Source organism: Tubulanus polymorphus, chromosome 1, assembly GCF_964204645.1.
Source record: "Tubulanus polymorphus chromosome 1, tnTubPoly1.2, whole genome shotgun sequence".
Taxonomy (NCBI): Eukaryota; Metazoa; Nemertea; class Palaeonemertea; order Tubulaniformes; family Tubulanidae; genus Tubulanus; species Tubulanus polymorphus.
In genome coordinates, this window is record NC_134025.1 from 21907076 (window position 1) to 21922340 (window position 15265).

Consider the following 15265-nt stretch of genomic DNA (forward strand, 5'->3'; position numbering starts at 1 on the left):
TCCTTCGGTTATTCGTACAGTTTCGGAACATCGCCCGAGGCCGCCTTCTCCGCACCCGAATTCTCTAGAAACAGATAACTATCGGTCGGCAACGCCGGCTAATATCGCATCAGGAGCCGGCCAACGCACCAGACACCAACGCCGGTCGAAATCGATTCGTAGCCCATTACATCGAGCAAATACCGTCATGTCTGGCGCTAAAGACAAGCACCAGCGCCATCAACGTCCCGTCGATAATAACAGCTCCAGAACGGAAGTATTATCCACGAATGTCCTGTCAACTTCGGGCTATGGGGCGAGTGCTAGTCATGCGTCGGTGTCCGAAACAAGAGCATCCCAGTTAGTAAAATGTAATCGATTAGACAATATGGGCCTAGTTGTCTATTCGTCAGCACAAGGCGACGAAGACGAGAACAGTCGCCCGTCAACTGAATATCTAATCGAAGAGGATATGGTCGACAACAGGCCATTGTCATCATCGGTATCTGACAGAGAATCGAAATCGTCTGGTAGCGATATAGAACGCAATACGTCTCCAAATAAAAGTATATCTTTTCTCTCTCCTCGCAAGACACTTACCCGGTATCAGAGGCGTCATTCTAAAAGGGGACCAGAATTATTACAAGCGGGACTATATGCCATACTTCGCGCCGTATCTGCCGATGCCGGAGGCAAACCAGCTTTTCTGAATTCCCGAAATTGCTTGAACGTCCTAAATAGTCTTTAATTTTCTAAAAATCCAAGCTTGAGGGGGGGCATTTTTGGAACTTTAAAGGCAAAATATTTATGAAATTTCCGGAATGTGAAAAAACAGAATTTGGTACTTAAAAAGTGCGGAACTTGGATTTAAAAAGGGGTCGTCTGCACCCCTCGAACCTCCTCTGGCGACGCCCATGGTTGGTTATCATATCAAAAGACACCGATAATGCGATATGTTTCAATAGTGTGCACACATGTTGCGAGCAGAGTGAATCTTTCAGTTTCCATTTCATTCCGACAGTGACTCGACCATCAAACCGCCAAGGCTGGGTATCGCAAATCCACCATAGTATAACATCTCAAGCAGAGTCGGACACAGATCTGGACGAATTTGGCGATGATGATGACGATGAACCGATAGAGGGGCCCGGATTCGGCAGTGATAATGACGACCTGGAGGTCATCGATGAAGTTATGACCAATGACGAGGACTTTTGGGACACGAAGTAAAATATCAATAAAAAACTATCCTAACAATGAAGGCCTACGTAATTTAGTTGTCATCCTGTTCAGTGTAAAAGTAGAAAATAAAACCTTATCCGTTCAGCAGGGCACGAAGTTTTACTTTATGATTGATTAAAGTGTTATTCTAGAACTGCTGAGTAGTAATGCGTCACTTCCGTCCACCCAACGGAATCGTGGGAGTCAACCGACGGTCAGTTTGATACCACTTAATAATGGATCAGTATAACATCGATGGCAATCTATACATGATGTTATGTTAAAGTCCATGATGGTTAAACGAGTCCAAGTTTTATCGCAGACGTATCGAGTTGATGTCGTATCAATTGACATGCCCGGAGGATAAAAATACTTCAGTGCAGTATAGATATAGATGCGTCCATACTGGAGTGTAATGATAAATGCCACGGCATATCTTCAAAGCTAAGCCCACACTCCAATAACCGATAAAGTAGATTCACATGGAAAAAGATCAGTGCTGCAATTGATTTTACATTGATTTCTCTTTATACATAGCTGCATCGCTCTTTATTTTCATTTAGGTATATATATATAATAAATACGTTATGTACGCGTGTGGGTTTATAAAACACAAAGCTGCTTTTTAGATAATATCGCTCGTTCGCGAATAGGTCTGGCACATTTCACAAAATGGCTCCGTTCCCTTAGGGGATTTGTGCGGATTTTGGCGGGACGCTGCCTCGAACCGATTAGTGGTTATATTCATCCGATTGTTCGATGCGGTGGGAGAGGGCTGCTACGCAGATCAAAGTTACACCGAAGTGGAATTCGTATTTCCTTTTTGTGTGCATGGCTTTCCGTCGCCCTTCCAGATCGAAAATAATTTAGGATTTGCAAGCATTTGCAATTGCATAAACCATCAATCGCGCGGAGTCTGTTTTAATTGTTTTATAGATTTTGCGCTGACATTTGTGTAATTGAATGATATTTACTCTGGACTCTCGGTGAGTGGCACTGCCAGTAACGTCCGTAAACTGCGACTGTGGAAGCATCATCTGTTACCAAGGTGACAGCACAATACTGGCTCAGGTGTGGTAATTTTAAAACAGAGCGCATGCGCAAAGGATACTCATTAATTTTTCAGACTGACTATGCGGGGTAATTCACACATACAATAACGAGTTGAGCGTTCGAAGGCACATGTGTCGTGGTTATTTTCGCGTATATCTAATTTGCTGTTTGACGACGGATTTTAAAGAGCCGATTAAATATGAATTAATCGCGCGAAATTCATCATCAGTCAAGTCCCGCTCTGCGCGTAACGTATATACTTATCTGCGAGGAATATACTTATTGAAAAGCGGATAAACACACCCTGTGGGATTTGACCAGTCCGATGAAAATATGGTTGGTTCGAGAAGGGGTTTAGTCGCACCGCAAAATACATTTTTGGAAAATATCATCCGACGATCGAACGGTCAACGTAAGTTTTTAGTAGTAATGTTTTCGGATAATGTGTGCTTCCATTTTCATTGGGAAAAATTTGTACTATATTTTCGTAAAAAGCACTTGATAGTCAAACCGATGACGAGTTCTGAACTCTCTTTCGCAATCAAAGGCAACGCTCTCAAACATAATGTATAATGTTTTTGTATAATGCCCTGATCGATGTATTTCAACAAGATTTTACCTCTTTCACTTTCACGCGGTTTTGGCTTACAATTACAGTGTTAATGAATATATTTTGAGTAAGCGTGATTTTCGGTTTACATATCAACCCACAACGCACCAACAAATTCAGTTAAACGACTGAAAAAATGTCGTATCTTCTTTGTCGTAACTTGGAAATCGATGTGCGCAACACGCATGAAAACCTAAAAAATACGACGTTAAACGATTCTCGTTTGCGCCGTGGTAAATTTATCCATCGATGATCATTGTTTTCTTTACCTCTAAACGAAGCCTTTAAAAAGAAGATGCGCTTATTATTCAAAAGATGTATATGAAATTTGAAGGGTTCGTGTGCGGCGTTCTTTCGTATACGTCTATTGATCTTTCAGTTGTTTTTCTTTTTTTTGGAAACAAAACGTTTTGCGCGACTTCGTTTCCGAGACACTCCGTCGGCAGGTGCTTAAATATTCCGATGAATTGTACCGCTGTTATATTGACACATAAATAATATTATCCGGCATCGTGTTCTGTTACAGATGTATATAAACCGTACATGGAATTATTCAACTCGTTCTCATTAAAGTATCGGCTTTAAATATAAATCGATTGCAATCATCTGCATATGCCTATATTTATGTGATACGTACGATATTTTTAACAGCGCATATACGCGTTCGTAAAAATTGCGTTAAAATCCCTCTAGTTAATTTGGCTTCATTCAAAAAAATATTAAATTACAATTCAATTCAATCCACAAACGAGAGAAATCCGACAATAAATCAGACTAAGATGTTAAGTTATCGAATAGAAGTGTATATAGATATTTTGAGCAACGTTTCGGCTAAAAACTAGCCATCATCAAAACGTCAGGGCCCGGCTTTATAGACTGATATTTACCTTTAACCGGGGCCTAACTAAAATGATACTGAATTGGGTTAACCCCCAGGTTAAAGGTATAATACCAGTCTATAAAACTGGCCACGATGATGCCGAAGTCTTTCGCCGAAAGGTTGCTCGAAATATATGATTTACACTTCTATTCAAGAATTTTAGATCTTTGGCTGAATTACTGTCGGATTCCTCTCGTACATTCATCTTACACGTATATATATTGTGTATCTTCTCTCGACTCATCTTCAATTCAACCTCCACTCGTTCCTTTTTATCAAACATTATTTTAAGTGCAAAGCTATTAATTGAGCTATTATTCACGTTTTAAAAAAGTTCACCCTATGTATGCGTTATCATTAAATTCATAGCATATATGAATATTTCTATCGTTTATACATGTAAATATTGTGTGAATTCATATGTAAAGGTTTCGGTGCGCCTATAATTTTAATGGGCTGATCAAAACGTAAACAATACGATCGGTGGCGACCACGTGGTCACTAAGATCAATTGTTTTTCAATTCATCGCGTTCATTTCACCGTTTAAATGCACTCGCTCGCATATGTTCATCCACGGACAGCAGATGTTAGCTTTGAATAAAATATGAACAGATTCGCTGATATGTATAGATGATTAATCTAACTTTTTACGTTCTCTCTCTATATACGTAGCCTATGTAATCCAATAAGAGTAAAACTTATCATGCGCAATTCACTACCCCGCTCACAATGATGAAATATCAGAGGCGGATACACCCCTTAAAAAGTCAAGTTGCCCTGAAACTTTACGGGAAAACGAAAAATATTAAACTGATACCTTGAAAAAAGTTTATAAATTCATGAGCTTGTTCTCAGTATTTTCAAAATGTTTCCCGATGAGCTTTCTCCCCGCTGCCTTGTATATATGTGATATGCCCTAATTTGGGGGTGCACACCTCCCCGAATCAGACCCTAGATCCAGCCCTGAATATACACATGTATACACGATGATCCCTTTCCAACGATACGTAACCTATCTTCGTTGGTTGGTTTAAAAAAAGATATAATGTTAATTATTTTGTCGTACGTGTATGTAGACAAATATTACTTAGAAATGGTGAAATTACACACGCCAACATGCAGCAAATAGCGAATTCACTGCGCACAGATGTAAACCAACTTTGTACGCAATTTGATTTGATTTCAGCAAAGAGCTTAAGCTGCTTCCAATATCGGGCGATGCATTACTTATATGTAAGCGATATATTGATGTAAAGTGCGTCCATAATTGCATTGTGATGCTGCATGATGTCCCTTCATATATATCTCTCAAAGTGATGACAACATTGTAGGTTTCATCTACAGTAATATATACGCCTCATTCGTCGAGTCCTTGTCATTCCATTGTGCCGATAAATGTGTATCATCGATGTTGTGTCGACATTTCTCTCAACTCAATCAATTTATTTATTGTGACAGTCATGGATATCACATACGAACGGGGATATGATATTTTGATTTGATACCTATCGCCGACATCGTTGTAGCGCATTGCCAAACATCGCAGTAATACACGCTGGCTACGGTATTTGCGTGTATAAATTTATGTCCGTATAAAAAATAGACGGTCGACCTTCGCGATAACTATCATAAGAATAATGGAAAATCGTTGTCCGCGGAAATTTTGTATGACTTGACACTAAATTCGTTCTCTAAGCTATATCGCTGCGTGAACAAAATCGGAACAAAACGCAACGCTTCGTTTTCTGTGCGTGCGGATACGACAGGCACGGAATTACGCTTGTTTTTTTACCGTAAGCCTTAATCTTGATGTTCGATGGCGCAAATTTGTAATTGATTATCGCAGTCCAAAGTCATTATTATGGCTATATTTACTGATTAATGTGAATTGTTACGCTGCGCTGACAATGCAAGGGCGTTGTCAGGTGACAGATATTTTCGTAGCACTTAATGTAAGGGTACAACGGAAGATCCACTAGGTTTGCTTTAGATACACGGCTTCAATATTTCCTACATTTCGTAGGAAAGAAAATGTATCAAATTTGTTACTTAGATAAATGGATAACCGATGAAATCGAATCGGGTCTAATCGCTCCGTTGTAATTTCTATCTTCCACATTACTTTAGAAAATGAACACATATATATGTCCTTTCTTTCATGAATGTGGCTGGCTTTTTGTAACCGAAGGCCGATATAGTATGGTTTACAAGTCAGGGGTGGCGTCACCTATAAATCCGAAGTCACAAGAATGCGACTGATTGCTCACCACATGTTAATAGAAAGGGGTAGGCATTCTGGCCTCCCAAGGGAAAATAGGTGATGCACCTCATGTAATAATTATAATTGAAGACGAATTCCATTTTATCATGCAGTGTACCAAATTTGATTGCTACAGAGGTGAACTAACTAAATATTTTGATATCCAATTTTCCGAGCAGAAATTTACAACCCCTGAAAACAAATTCATCACTATTATGTCTTCACCCCTGATGGCTCATAACCTTGGCAAATATATTTGGCTTAGCAAAACAATCCCCAGCCTGTAAAACTCTAGTTAGGCTAGAATATGACACCTTAGGCGCGTTCACACGACGAATTTAGACCGGTCTAAATTTGGTCCGGTCCAATTTAGACCGGACCAAGCGTTCACACGGGCAAAAATACCGTTCCAAATTAGACCGGTCTAGTTTAGACCGGTCTAATTTGGCACGGTCTAAAAGAGCGTACCAGGTCCGGTCCAAAATTTCGCAGGTCTAAATCTATGTGTGTGGACAGAAACTGGTACCAGGTCCGGTCTAAATCGTAATTCTGAATCTCTGTGGTAGATGTCACGACCTCTGAGGTAGAGTGTGAGTCCAGTTTATTAAGTTTTTTAATGCTTTAATTACCGTATATGTGATTATTTTTAAGTACTGTTTTCCCTCCCTATACTTTAGAAATGTTTGGAGCATATTCGTATGTCACGATCGTCATCCGTTTTACTTCAGTGTTTTGAACCGTGTAGCGTTTCAGCGTGATAGAATAAAATCGCAAAAATGTCTTAACCCGACAGAGGATCGAATTGGTCAACTGGAGAATGTCTTGCTCTACTTGGAATCTGGAAACAAGACTTCATCCAGGCCCAGTTAATTATTTAGCAGATGGCGACATCTTGTGGGCCCAATGACAAGCGATTTTATCAACGCGTGTCAAAACGCCGTGTGAACGCTCACCAAAATTTGTAATATGTAATCGTTTCATTTCTATAGCTGCACTAAATTATAAAAAGTTTGGGGGGCATAATTTCAATAAATTTTCATCGAATAGAAAGTTAGCGCTCATACTTATTTCAAACGAACCTCCGATATGTGCGACTAAAATGTTCAATTTCAAAGATTCGTAATTGATTGTATTGGCCGTTCATTCGTATATCAGCAGAGGAAGTACATCGGTTCCATCGAATGCGGGAGTTTCCTGAAAATATTGATAACTCTTTTATTAAATGGGCAAGCAATCAAACTCAGTCAATGATAGCTATGTCGTTGGCTGTGTCAATGCTTCTAAATCGACGAAAGTGGTCGACCGAGATTTTATTACTGTTGCTCCGTCGTGAAATGTCATTATATGGTAAACCAATATGCAAAACAGACGCTGCACCATTCAAGAGTTTTTCATTGAGAGCGCATGTACAAATCGTAAGTTTCTCGCTGAAGTGGAACTATACGATGCGATATATATAGTTATGGATCGACCCGCAGTGTTGTGTATTCGAAGCGCCAAGAGCGGTCTCCTGTGTCAAACAACGCTCTTCGCGTCCCCTTTCGAAACCACGATTGGAAAAAAGAGATGCGCGCCTGGGAATGAACCGGCAGTCTAACGAACGTATTCGATATGCACAAGTATCAATTACTCGCCAGCTCGTTGAGAGAGTAATCACATATAGTTATAGTTAAACGAGTTTTTTTCGGTTATGCCAATCCACTGGTGCATAACAATTCAAACTTCCTCGACTAAGCCCGTTGGTGACATGCGAGATATTTCGTTCATGATTGTCGACATTCGAATTACTAAGTCATCATTAGTTATGATAAGTCAAATTTCGTCATCATGATAAGTCGAAATCACGATCACGAATTAAGAAATTACGTTGTCACCAACGGGCTTCCCTATGAGATGGAAGCCACTGACACAGGTTCGCTAGTGGTTACTCGGTCTTCCAGATTCAATTTCTGCTACGTTGCAGTTACAACTGAATGTACTTTTTCTTAAAATAAATGAATTATTAATGAAAACTATACGGATATGTGAGAAGAGAAATCAATTTAGTGTATATTTGGTGGTCATGTTATAATATTCCGAAGCCTAGAAAATTTATTTTTGAAGTACAATGAAAATGGATGAGTTCTCGACACGCCATCTGGTCGGATAGCTAGTGCGGCTCCTCATTGGACAATACATTGAATTTGCTCCGGGTCCTAGCGTTGATAAAGACTAGAATTAACTTCGACGGTCAAAGTCGATAGTACAGTCTTTCATACCGGGCAAATTTGTTGGTTTTTGCTTTTGTTAACATGTTAACGAATCGAATTCTATGAAGTTTCTTTATGAATAGTCTTCATAGTTTTTCACCGCTAATTGACCTCCCATCAGAAGAGCGAAAAAATCACCGAGCCTGTCAATAAGGCATGAGTGCCGCTAAGTGGGCTGAGGAGTAAAAAGTCGATCGTACGCCGTTTCAAATTCGGAAATACAGTACAGAGAATGCCTCCTTTTATGTTTTCGTGAATTGGTGTCGATACATACCGTCAGTCTTTCTCGCATCATATAACGTCTATCCTGAAAGCACTATCCAATATATCAGAACCTAGTTCTCAATTAGAATTGTATACGCACACCGATGCCACACCCAAAACCGGAGAACAATCGGCTTGAATCGTTATTGCGTAATTATGGAATGGCCTTCGTCGCAATTTTTTTGGTCATTTTATTAGAAGCCCGTCGGACCTAAATTAATTACATCGGGCCATATGAACATAGATATATGAATAATTTAATGTTATTACTGTAACAAAAACAACGATGGTATTACTCATCTTAGGCGGTGATGTTGATGGGTAAAGACAGCGGAATAACATCATTATTACATCATCATAATCCATATCTATCTTGACAGGAAAAAACAAAGTAATCTGATTAGGACTTTTTATTGTTCGCACAATATCTTCCGTAATAGAAAAACCAACACAAAACTCCCAACTAGCTGTAAGAGCAACCTCAATACATGAGTGAATGAAGCTCACTGTAGCGACGTACGTAACTGGAGCTAACCGAAGCCTTGGAGTAATCATTTGAAATTCAAATTCCAAGCCGAAGCTAAATGAAGCTAACGTAATAATAGATGATGCAAATTCGGGTTTACTGAGGCACCTTCTTGAACCAAGGTGTGCATTGGATTGATTGAATAACTCATTATTTCTGTATCGTCGTAAGGATATCAAAATGAACAAGCAAAACGCCCTGTGTTCTCATCGCTGTGGCATACGTAAATATAGAAACGGATACGAAGTAATTGAATGAGATTGAATGTGACGTTTCTAGGATATTCAGTCGACCTGATGAAAGGGTAGAAAACGTTTCGGATCTATTCCAGAATAGATAAAGTAGTTCCATCGTGGAGGTTTACGTTCAAGGCCAACTTGAAAATTAGTATGTCCAAAATCTATAGGGCTCTTTCCTACATGATCCAAAAACATTTCACTAAATTTCAGATTTCATCCGCCTGTCTCCCGAATTTTGCCTATTTAGCTAATTTAAGGAATAGATATGGCTGCAAGTCAGCCATCTTGAAAGGTGGAGCCAACATCAACATTTTCCTTCATGTTCCCACCACATGTCAAAGTATTCAATGATTCCATGCACTGGTTCAGCCTATATCTTGTACACACGAATGGTTGCCGAAATAGCTCCTTAAACACAAAGATGGCCGCTAGTCAGCCATTATGAAAGGTATGGAACCAAACAATCTACATTTTCCTTCATGAAATAAGAATTGCCAAAGATTCCATCCACTGATTCACCACACAAGGATGGTTGCCAAAATAATTACTAACAGAACAAAGGTGGCCGCTAGTCGGCCATCATGAAAGGTTCATGATTCGACAACAACAACAAAATTCAAAAGATTCCATACACATGGATGTTTGAAATAACTACCAATAGAACAAAGATGGCCGCTAGTCAGCCATCTTGATGAAAGGTAGAACCTCCAAATCGCCCAAAAAGATACTATTGAATGGTTGAGCCCTGTATCCCGTACACAATTAAGTGTAACGGACGGGCGGTGAATTATTTCGCCCCACGGAGAACGATCATGGCGTCCAATTGGATATGGATATCTTTATATATTGAATGATTATTAACATCATCAGCACGTCATGTGCGTCGGATTCATCAAGTTATTGGATATGTTATTGGATACGTGAAGTAGCATTTGTGCGGCGAATTATGAGCTGAAATTACAGGCGCTAATTGCGAGATTGAACTAAATGGAGTGGTTATTTCAAACGAATCTCTATAATCTCACCCCGTATCGAGAGCGCAAGGGGAATAAACGTTGTTGATTAACAGCTGAGCTATATTTCGGAATGGACGTTCTGACGTCATGCGCGACTTATCACCTCTCGTTATCCTCGTGAAATACATCAAAAACTTCCGACTCGATAGCTGAGTTCAGCAGTAAAGGAATTAGCTGTTCTTTCGAGGCAACTTCCAATTTTTCCAAAAAAGAAAAATTCAAACGTCGATGAAAATCCCATCGCCTGTCGTAACGAACGTAAATGGTCTGAGTAGCGGACTGATACGTTCGGTACGAGTTTTCCAATCGACCCAGTTATACAAGATCTGTTTCTTTCCATTCGGTTGTAAGTATTTGTCAGTTCTTCGAGGATGCATTCAGAACCGCTGCAGCATGAACGCGGTTTTATGAGAAGCATCGAAAGGAAACAGGCTGAGGACTGAACCATATATAGCGCTTTGCACATGACAAAAGTTTAGGTTAGGCAAATACGGGAATCGCTATGAGGACAGTTAAAATCTGTCAAAAAAGTTAATTCAGAGAAGCACCTCAGATGATCAAACATATCGATTGAAAAAAATGTGAACAGAATACAGCGGCATTTACTTTTGAAAATAGTTTTATCTCCAGTTCAAAAAAGTGCGTGCATGGTTTAACGTTAAGCTTTGTCTTAGCTTCCACGTAACTACGAAATTTCTGTTTAAGGCTTATTTACTTTTTCAAACGAAGCCGTGAGTTATTTATTACGTGTAAACGCTGTAGCGATGTTTTCTTTACGCCGAAGAAGGCAATTAATTAGTTGCGGGCAACCGACCGTGTGCTCATAGGTGTTTGATCAAACGCACACTATCGCGTGTTGTTGCCGGTTCTTTTCGTTGGTGTAGTTTTTTTCAATCTAATTTCTAATAACGCAAAATGAACATAGGACCTTATATTCGCAGCGGAGCCATTCAGGGCGAACGCGAACCGTATTAGGTAATAAATTATATCGAATGCGAATGAAATAACACCGGAGGTGACGGTAACAACGGATAACCCCTCGTACATAATATTGGAGCAACGGCTTTAGTACATGGAGAATCCCGCGCTAATTTAACGAAAGATGAAGTCCGAAAAGGTTCATTTAAGCTTATAATCAATAAATCATCAGCTTAAAGGAACATTTTTCCTGATTTCATCGTTCGTTATATTAGTGGGGGATTCACTTAATATCGTCACAACACGGGTACAGTACTTCACCAATGGTTAAACACTTCAGTATTGCAATGAAGTAAGTAAGTGATTCAACTCTTCTATGGTTTGCTTAAGATACTACGAAAACCACGATCGATAAAACATATCCGTGTTGTGAAGGAATCCCGCAATAATCGCGAAAAACAGTCCGAACATATGGTGGCTATGGTGGCTGATTAGGGCCAAGTTAAAAAAAAAAAAATTTCGTGCAATATACCATGCAAAAAATATATTGCTTCGTTTCTGCGTCCGTTTTTGCGGGGCGCCAAAACGAAATTTACCGCGCAGAAACGCGCCAAAACGAGTGCAGAAACGAACGTTCGTTTTAGCGCCCGTTTTGGCGCGTTTCTGCGCGGTGATTTCTCGTTTTTGCGCCCCGCAAAAACGAAGTTCGTTTCTGCGTCCGTTTTTGCGGGGCGCCAAAACGAAATTTACCGCGCAGAAACGCGCCAAAACGAGCGCAGAAACGAACGTTCGTTTTAGCGCCCGTTTTGGCGCGTTTCTGCGCGGTGATTTCTCGTTTTTGCGCCCCGCAAAAACGAAGTTCGTTTCTGCGTCCGTTTTTGCGGGGCGCCAAAACGAAATTTACCGCGCAGAAACGCGCCAAAACGAGCGCAGAAACGAACGTTCGTTTAAGCGCCCGTTTTGGCGCGTTTCTGCGCGGTGATTTCTCGTTTTTGCGCCCCGCAAAAACGAAGTTCGTTTCTGCGTCCGTTTTTGCGGGGCGCCAAAACGAAATTTACCGCGCAGAAACGAACGTTCGTTTTAGCGCGTTTTAGCGCGGTGATTTCTCGTTTTTGCGCCCCGCAAAAACGAAGTTCGTTTCTGCGTCCGTTTTTGCGCTGCGCAAAAACGAAATTTACCGCGCAGAAACGCGCTAAAACGAGCGCAGAAACGAACTTTCGTTTTAGCGCCCGTTTTGGCGCGTTTTAGCGCGGTGATTTCTCGTTTTTGCGCCGCGCAAAAACGAACTTCGTTTCTTCGTTCATGCGCGGTAATTTTGGTCGGATGGTGGCGCCAGGGTTCATCTCGTGATACTAATTACGGCCTTAAAACGTTGTATTATTATACCAATTATTTTCTAATTAATTTAATTTTCAGAGTTACGTTTATACGCAATAAAACTTCCTTTATCGGTGATTTTCTGATTTTTTACGAAAGCCAGTAGCACTGCCTTCACTTAAAAGTAAACACATTCAAATTAAATATTTGTAAAAATTGACGTTTTGATGCGGTAGCCAGTGCGTCAAGAATAGTGGTTATATTCACGGTTGAGAAGAGAGTAGGGCGTGCGCGTGTAGTTACCACGTGGTGCCGTTGTGACCTAGAATGCACGGCTCGGGACTGCACCACGTGGTAAAAATGGACGCAGAAACGAAGTTCGTTTTTGCGGGGCGCAAAAACGAGAAATCACCGCGCTAAAACGCGCCAAAACGGGCGCTAAAACGAAAGTTCGTTTCTGCGCTCGTTTTGGCGCGTTTCTGCGCGGTAAATTTCGTTTTTGCGCCCCGCAAAAACGGACGCAGAAACGAACTTCGTTTTTGCGGGGCGCAAAAACGAGAAATCACCGCGCTAAAACGCGCCAAAACGGGCGCTAAAACGAAGGTTCGTTTCTGCGCTCGTTTTGGCGCGTTTCTGCGCGGTAAATTTCGTTTTTGCGCGGCGCAAAAACGGACGCAGAAACGAACTTCGTTTTTGCGCGGCGCAAAAACGAGAAATCACCGCGCAGAAACGCGCCAAAACGGGCGCTAAAACGAAATTTCGTTTCTGCGCTCGTTTTGGCGCGTTTTAGCGCGGTAAATTTCGTTTTTGCGCCGCGCAGAAACGGACGCAGAAACGATGCAATATACTTTTTGCATGGTATATTCCACGAATTTTTTTTTTTAAACTTGGCCCTAATCAGCCACCATACTAATCAGCCACCATACGAACATGTTACTGGAGCTAGTAGTTTATTCGACGTTTCGACTATATTCTAATAGTCATCTTTAGGAATACTGATCCGTTTAATGTGAAACTGTATCTATGTTAATTTTTCCCTTAGTTTGTATCACTTTTGATTACCCCATTAGTTTCTTTGTTCTGATTTCATATGTTGAAAAAAACCAGTATTCCTGAAGATGACTATTAGAATATAGTCGAAACGCTGAATTAACTACTAGCTCCAGTAACATTTTCGGACTGTTTTTCGTTATTATTGTCGGATTCTCTCTACATTGACTATGAAAATCGTATTAACAAATCGCCAAGCAAAATTTCATTTTGAGTGTAAGTATCGAAGCCCTTCTGTCTCAACGTATTTAGAAGGGTGATGAATGTTGAATCCTTTGAGTAATAATCCAAAATATGGGCATTAATTTTTCTTCATTAGTTGACGATAAAAACGCTGACGCAAGTCGCATTCGGCGAACTGTTTTTCGCATTACGTGTGCAGCAGCTTTCGTTCGGTTTCGTGTGGTGATTATTTTCACGCCGTTAAAATCGTTACAATAATATTTACAATTGATACCTATTATGCGTTCTGTGTGAGTCGATGTGATGTGCACTACGTCATCAATAATTTGGCGTGTTGGTAATTTTTAATTTTGGCGTTCATTTTGTAATTGAATATATTTCATAACCCTTATTTCATTTTTGATAAATCTTAATAACTATTTTGGGAGGATGTGCACTGCGTCATCAATATATTGGGGCTGGACTGGTTGCCAGTCAATTTAAATCAATGATCTATATATTCAAATCCAAAATAACTTCATTGATCCTCGATATTATTTTGATTTATTATTATATCATTCATTGTCAACAACATTACGTAATATGCCTGTTATTTTTCAAGCCGTCAATAAACTTTCAAGTTAGTTTTCTCGTTTTTTTTTCGTTTCGCTACTACACATTAAGCGGAATAACCTAAATACGTTTGCGATGCTGTTTAGTATATCAAATTTTTAGGTTTTAGAAGCAAGCACATGTATAATGTAGCCATGGTTACCTAGCTATTATCAGTTGACTATACAAGTCGTTTCTATATAGAAATGTTTGAACACTGTCGCCGCGATCATAATTTCCTATTAAGCGATTCCTTGTTATTAACAAAATCCATAATTATATAATTCAGCTAAGCCCGTTAACACCATAAGTCGAAGAGTGGATGGTAATGTTGCCCCATTCATGACAAAATGGCGGAAAAAATCGCTCTATGATTAATGATAATGGGAAATTCAATCGTTCAATTGAACGCGGTCGCCCATAAACACTGAGTATTGGTCCTGTGACGTAAATCATTTCGAAACCGTCTATAAAGACCGTTTATTCAAGACAAAACAAATTTGCTATAAATGCCGTTCCAATTCGGATATGGTAAATGACGGTTAAATTACCTTGGTATTTGTGCATTTTGTACTGTGGCTTTAATTGTCGCATTGAAATAGCTTCAGTGCTGAAACCGTTATGCATCAATTGCGCTGTCAATTTTCTAGCAGACGAATTTGAAGATATCTTTTCATCGATTGGTAGTCTCTATACGAGAGATATCCCAAAATGGTTCAGCCAAAGATGAAAAGATCTTGAATAGAAGTGTGAATATATTTGAGCAAATTTTCGGCTAAAGACTATTGGACATCATCAGGCGCGCTGTACTCAGTACACCTGATGATGGCTAATAGTCGTAAGTCGAAACGTTACTAAAAATACTTAAACTTCTATTCAAGGACTTTTCATTTTTTTGCTGAATTATT

The 15265-nt window shown here is 39.9% G+C and overlaps 1 protein-coding gene across 1 annotated transcript in view; it reads left to right on the plus strand.

Moving 5' to 3' along the window:
* The first annotated feature begins 2584 nt into the window (after nucleotides 1–2584).
* The window catches only part of LOC141907372 (voltage-gated delayed rectifier potassium channel KCNH1-like), a 33905-nt gene continuing 21224 nt past the window's right edge, over nucleotides 2585–15265 (plus strand). Inside the window, exon 1 of the mRNA XM_074796994.1 lies at nucleotides 2585–2665. Within this exon, the coding sequence (XP_074653095.1) occupies nucleotides 2587–2665 (79 nt within the window). The 5' untranslated portion in view covers nucleotides 2585–2586. The remainder of the gene's footprint in view (nucleotides 2666–15265) is intronic.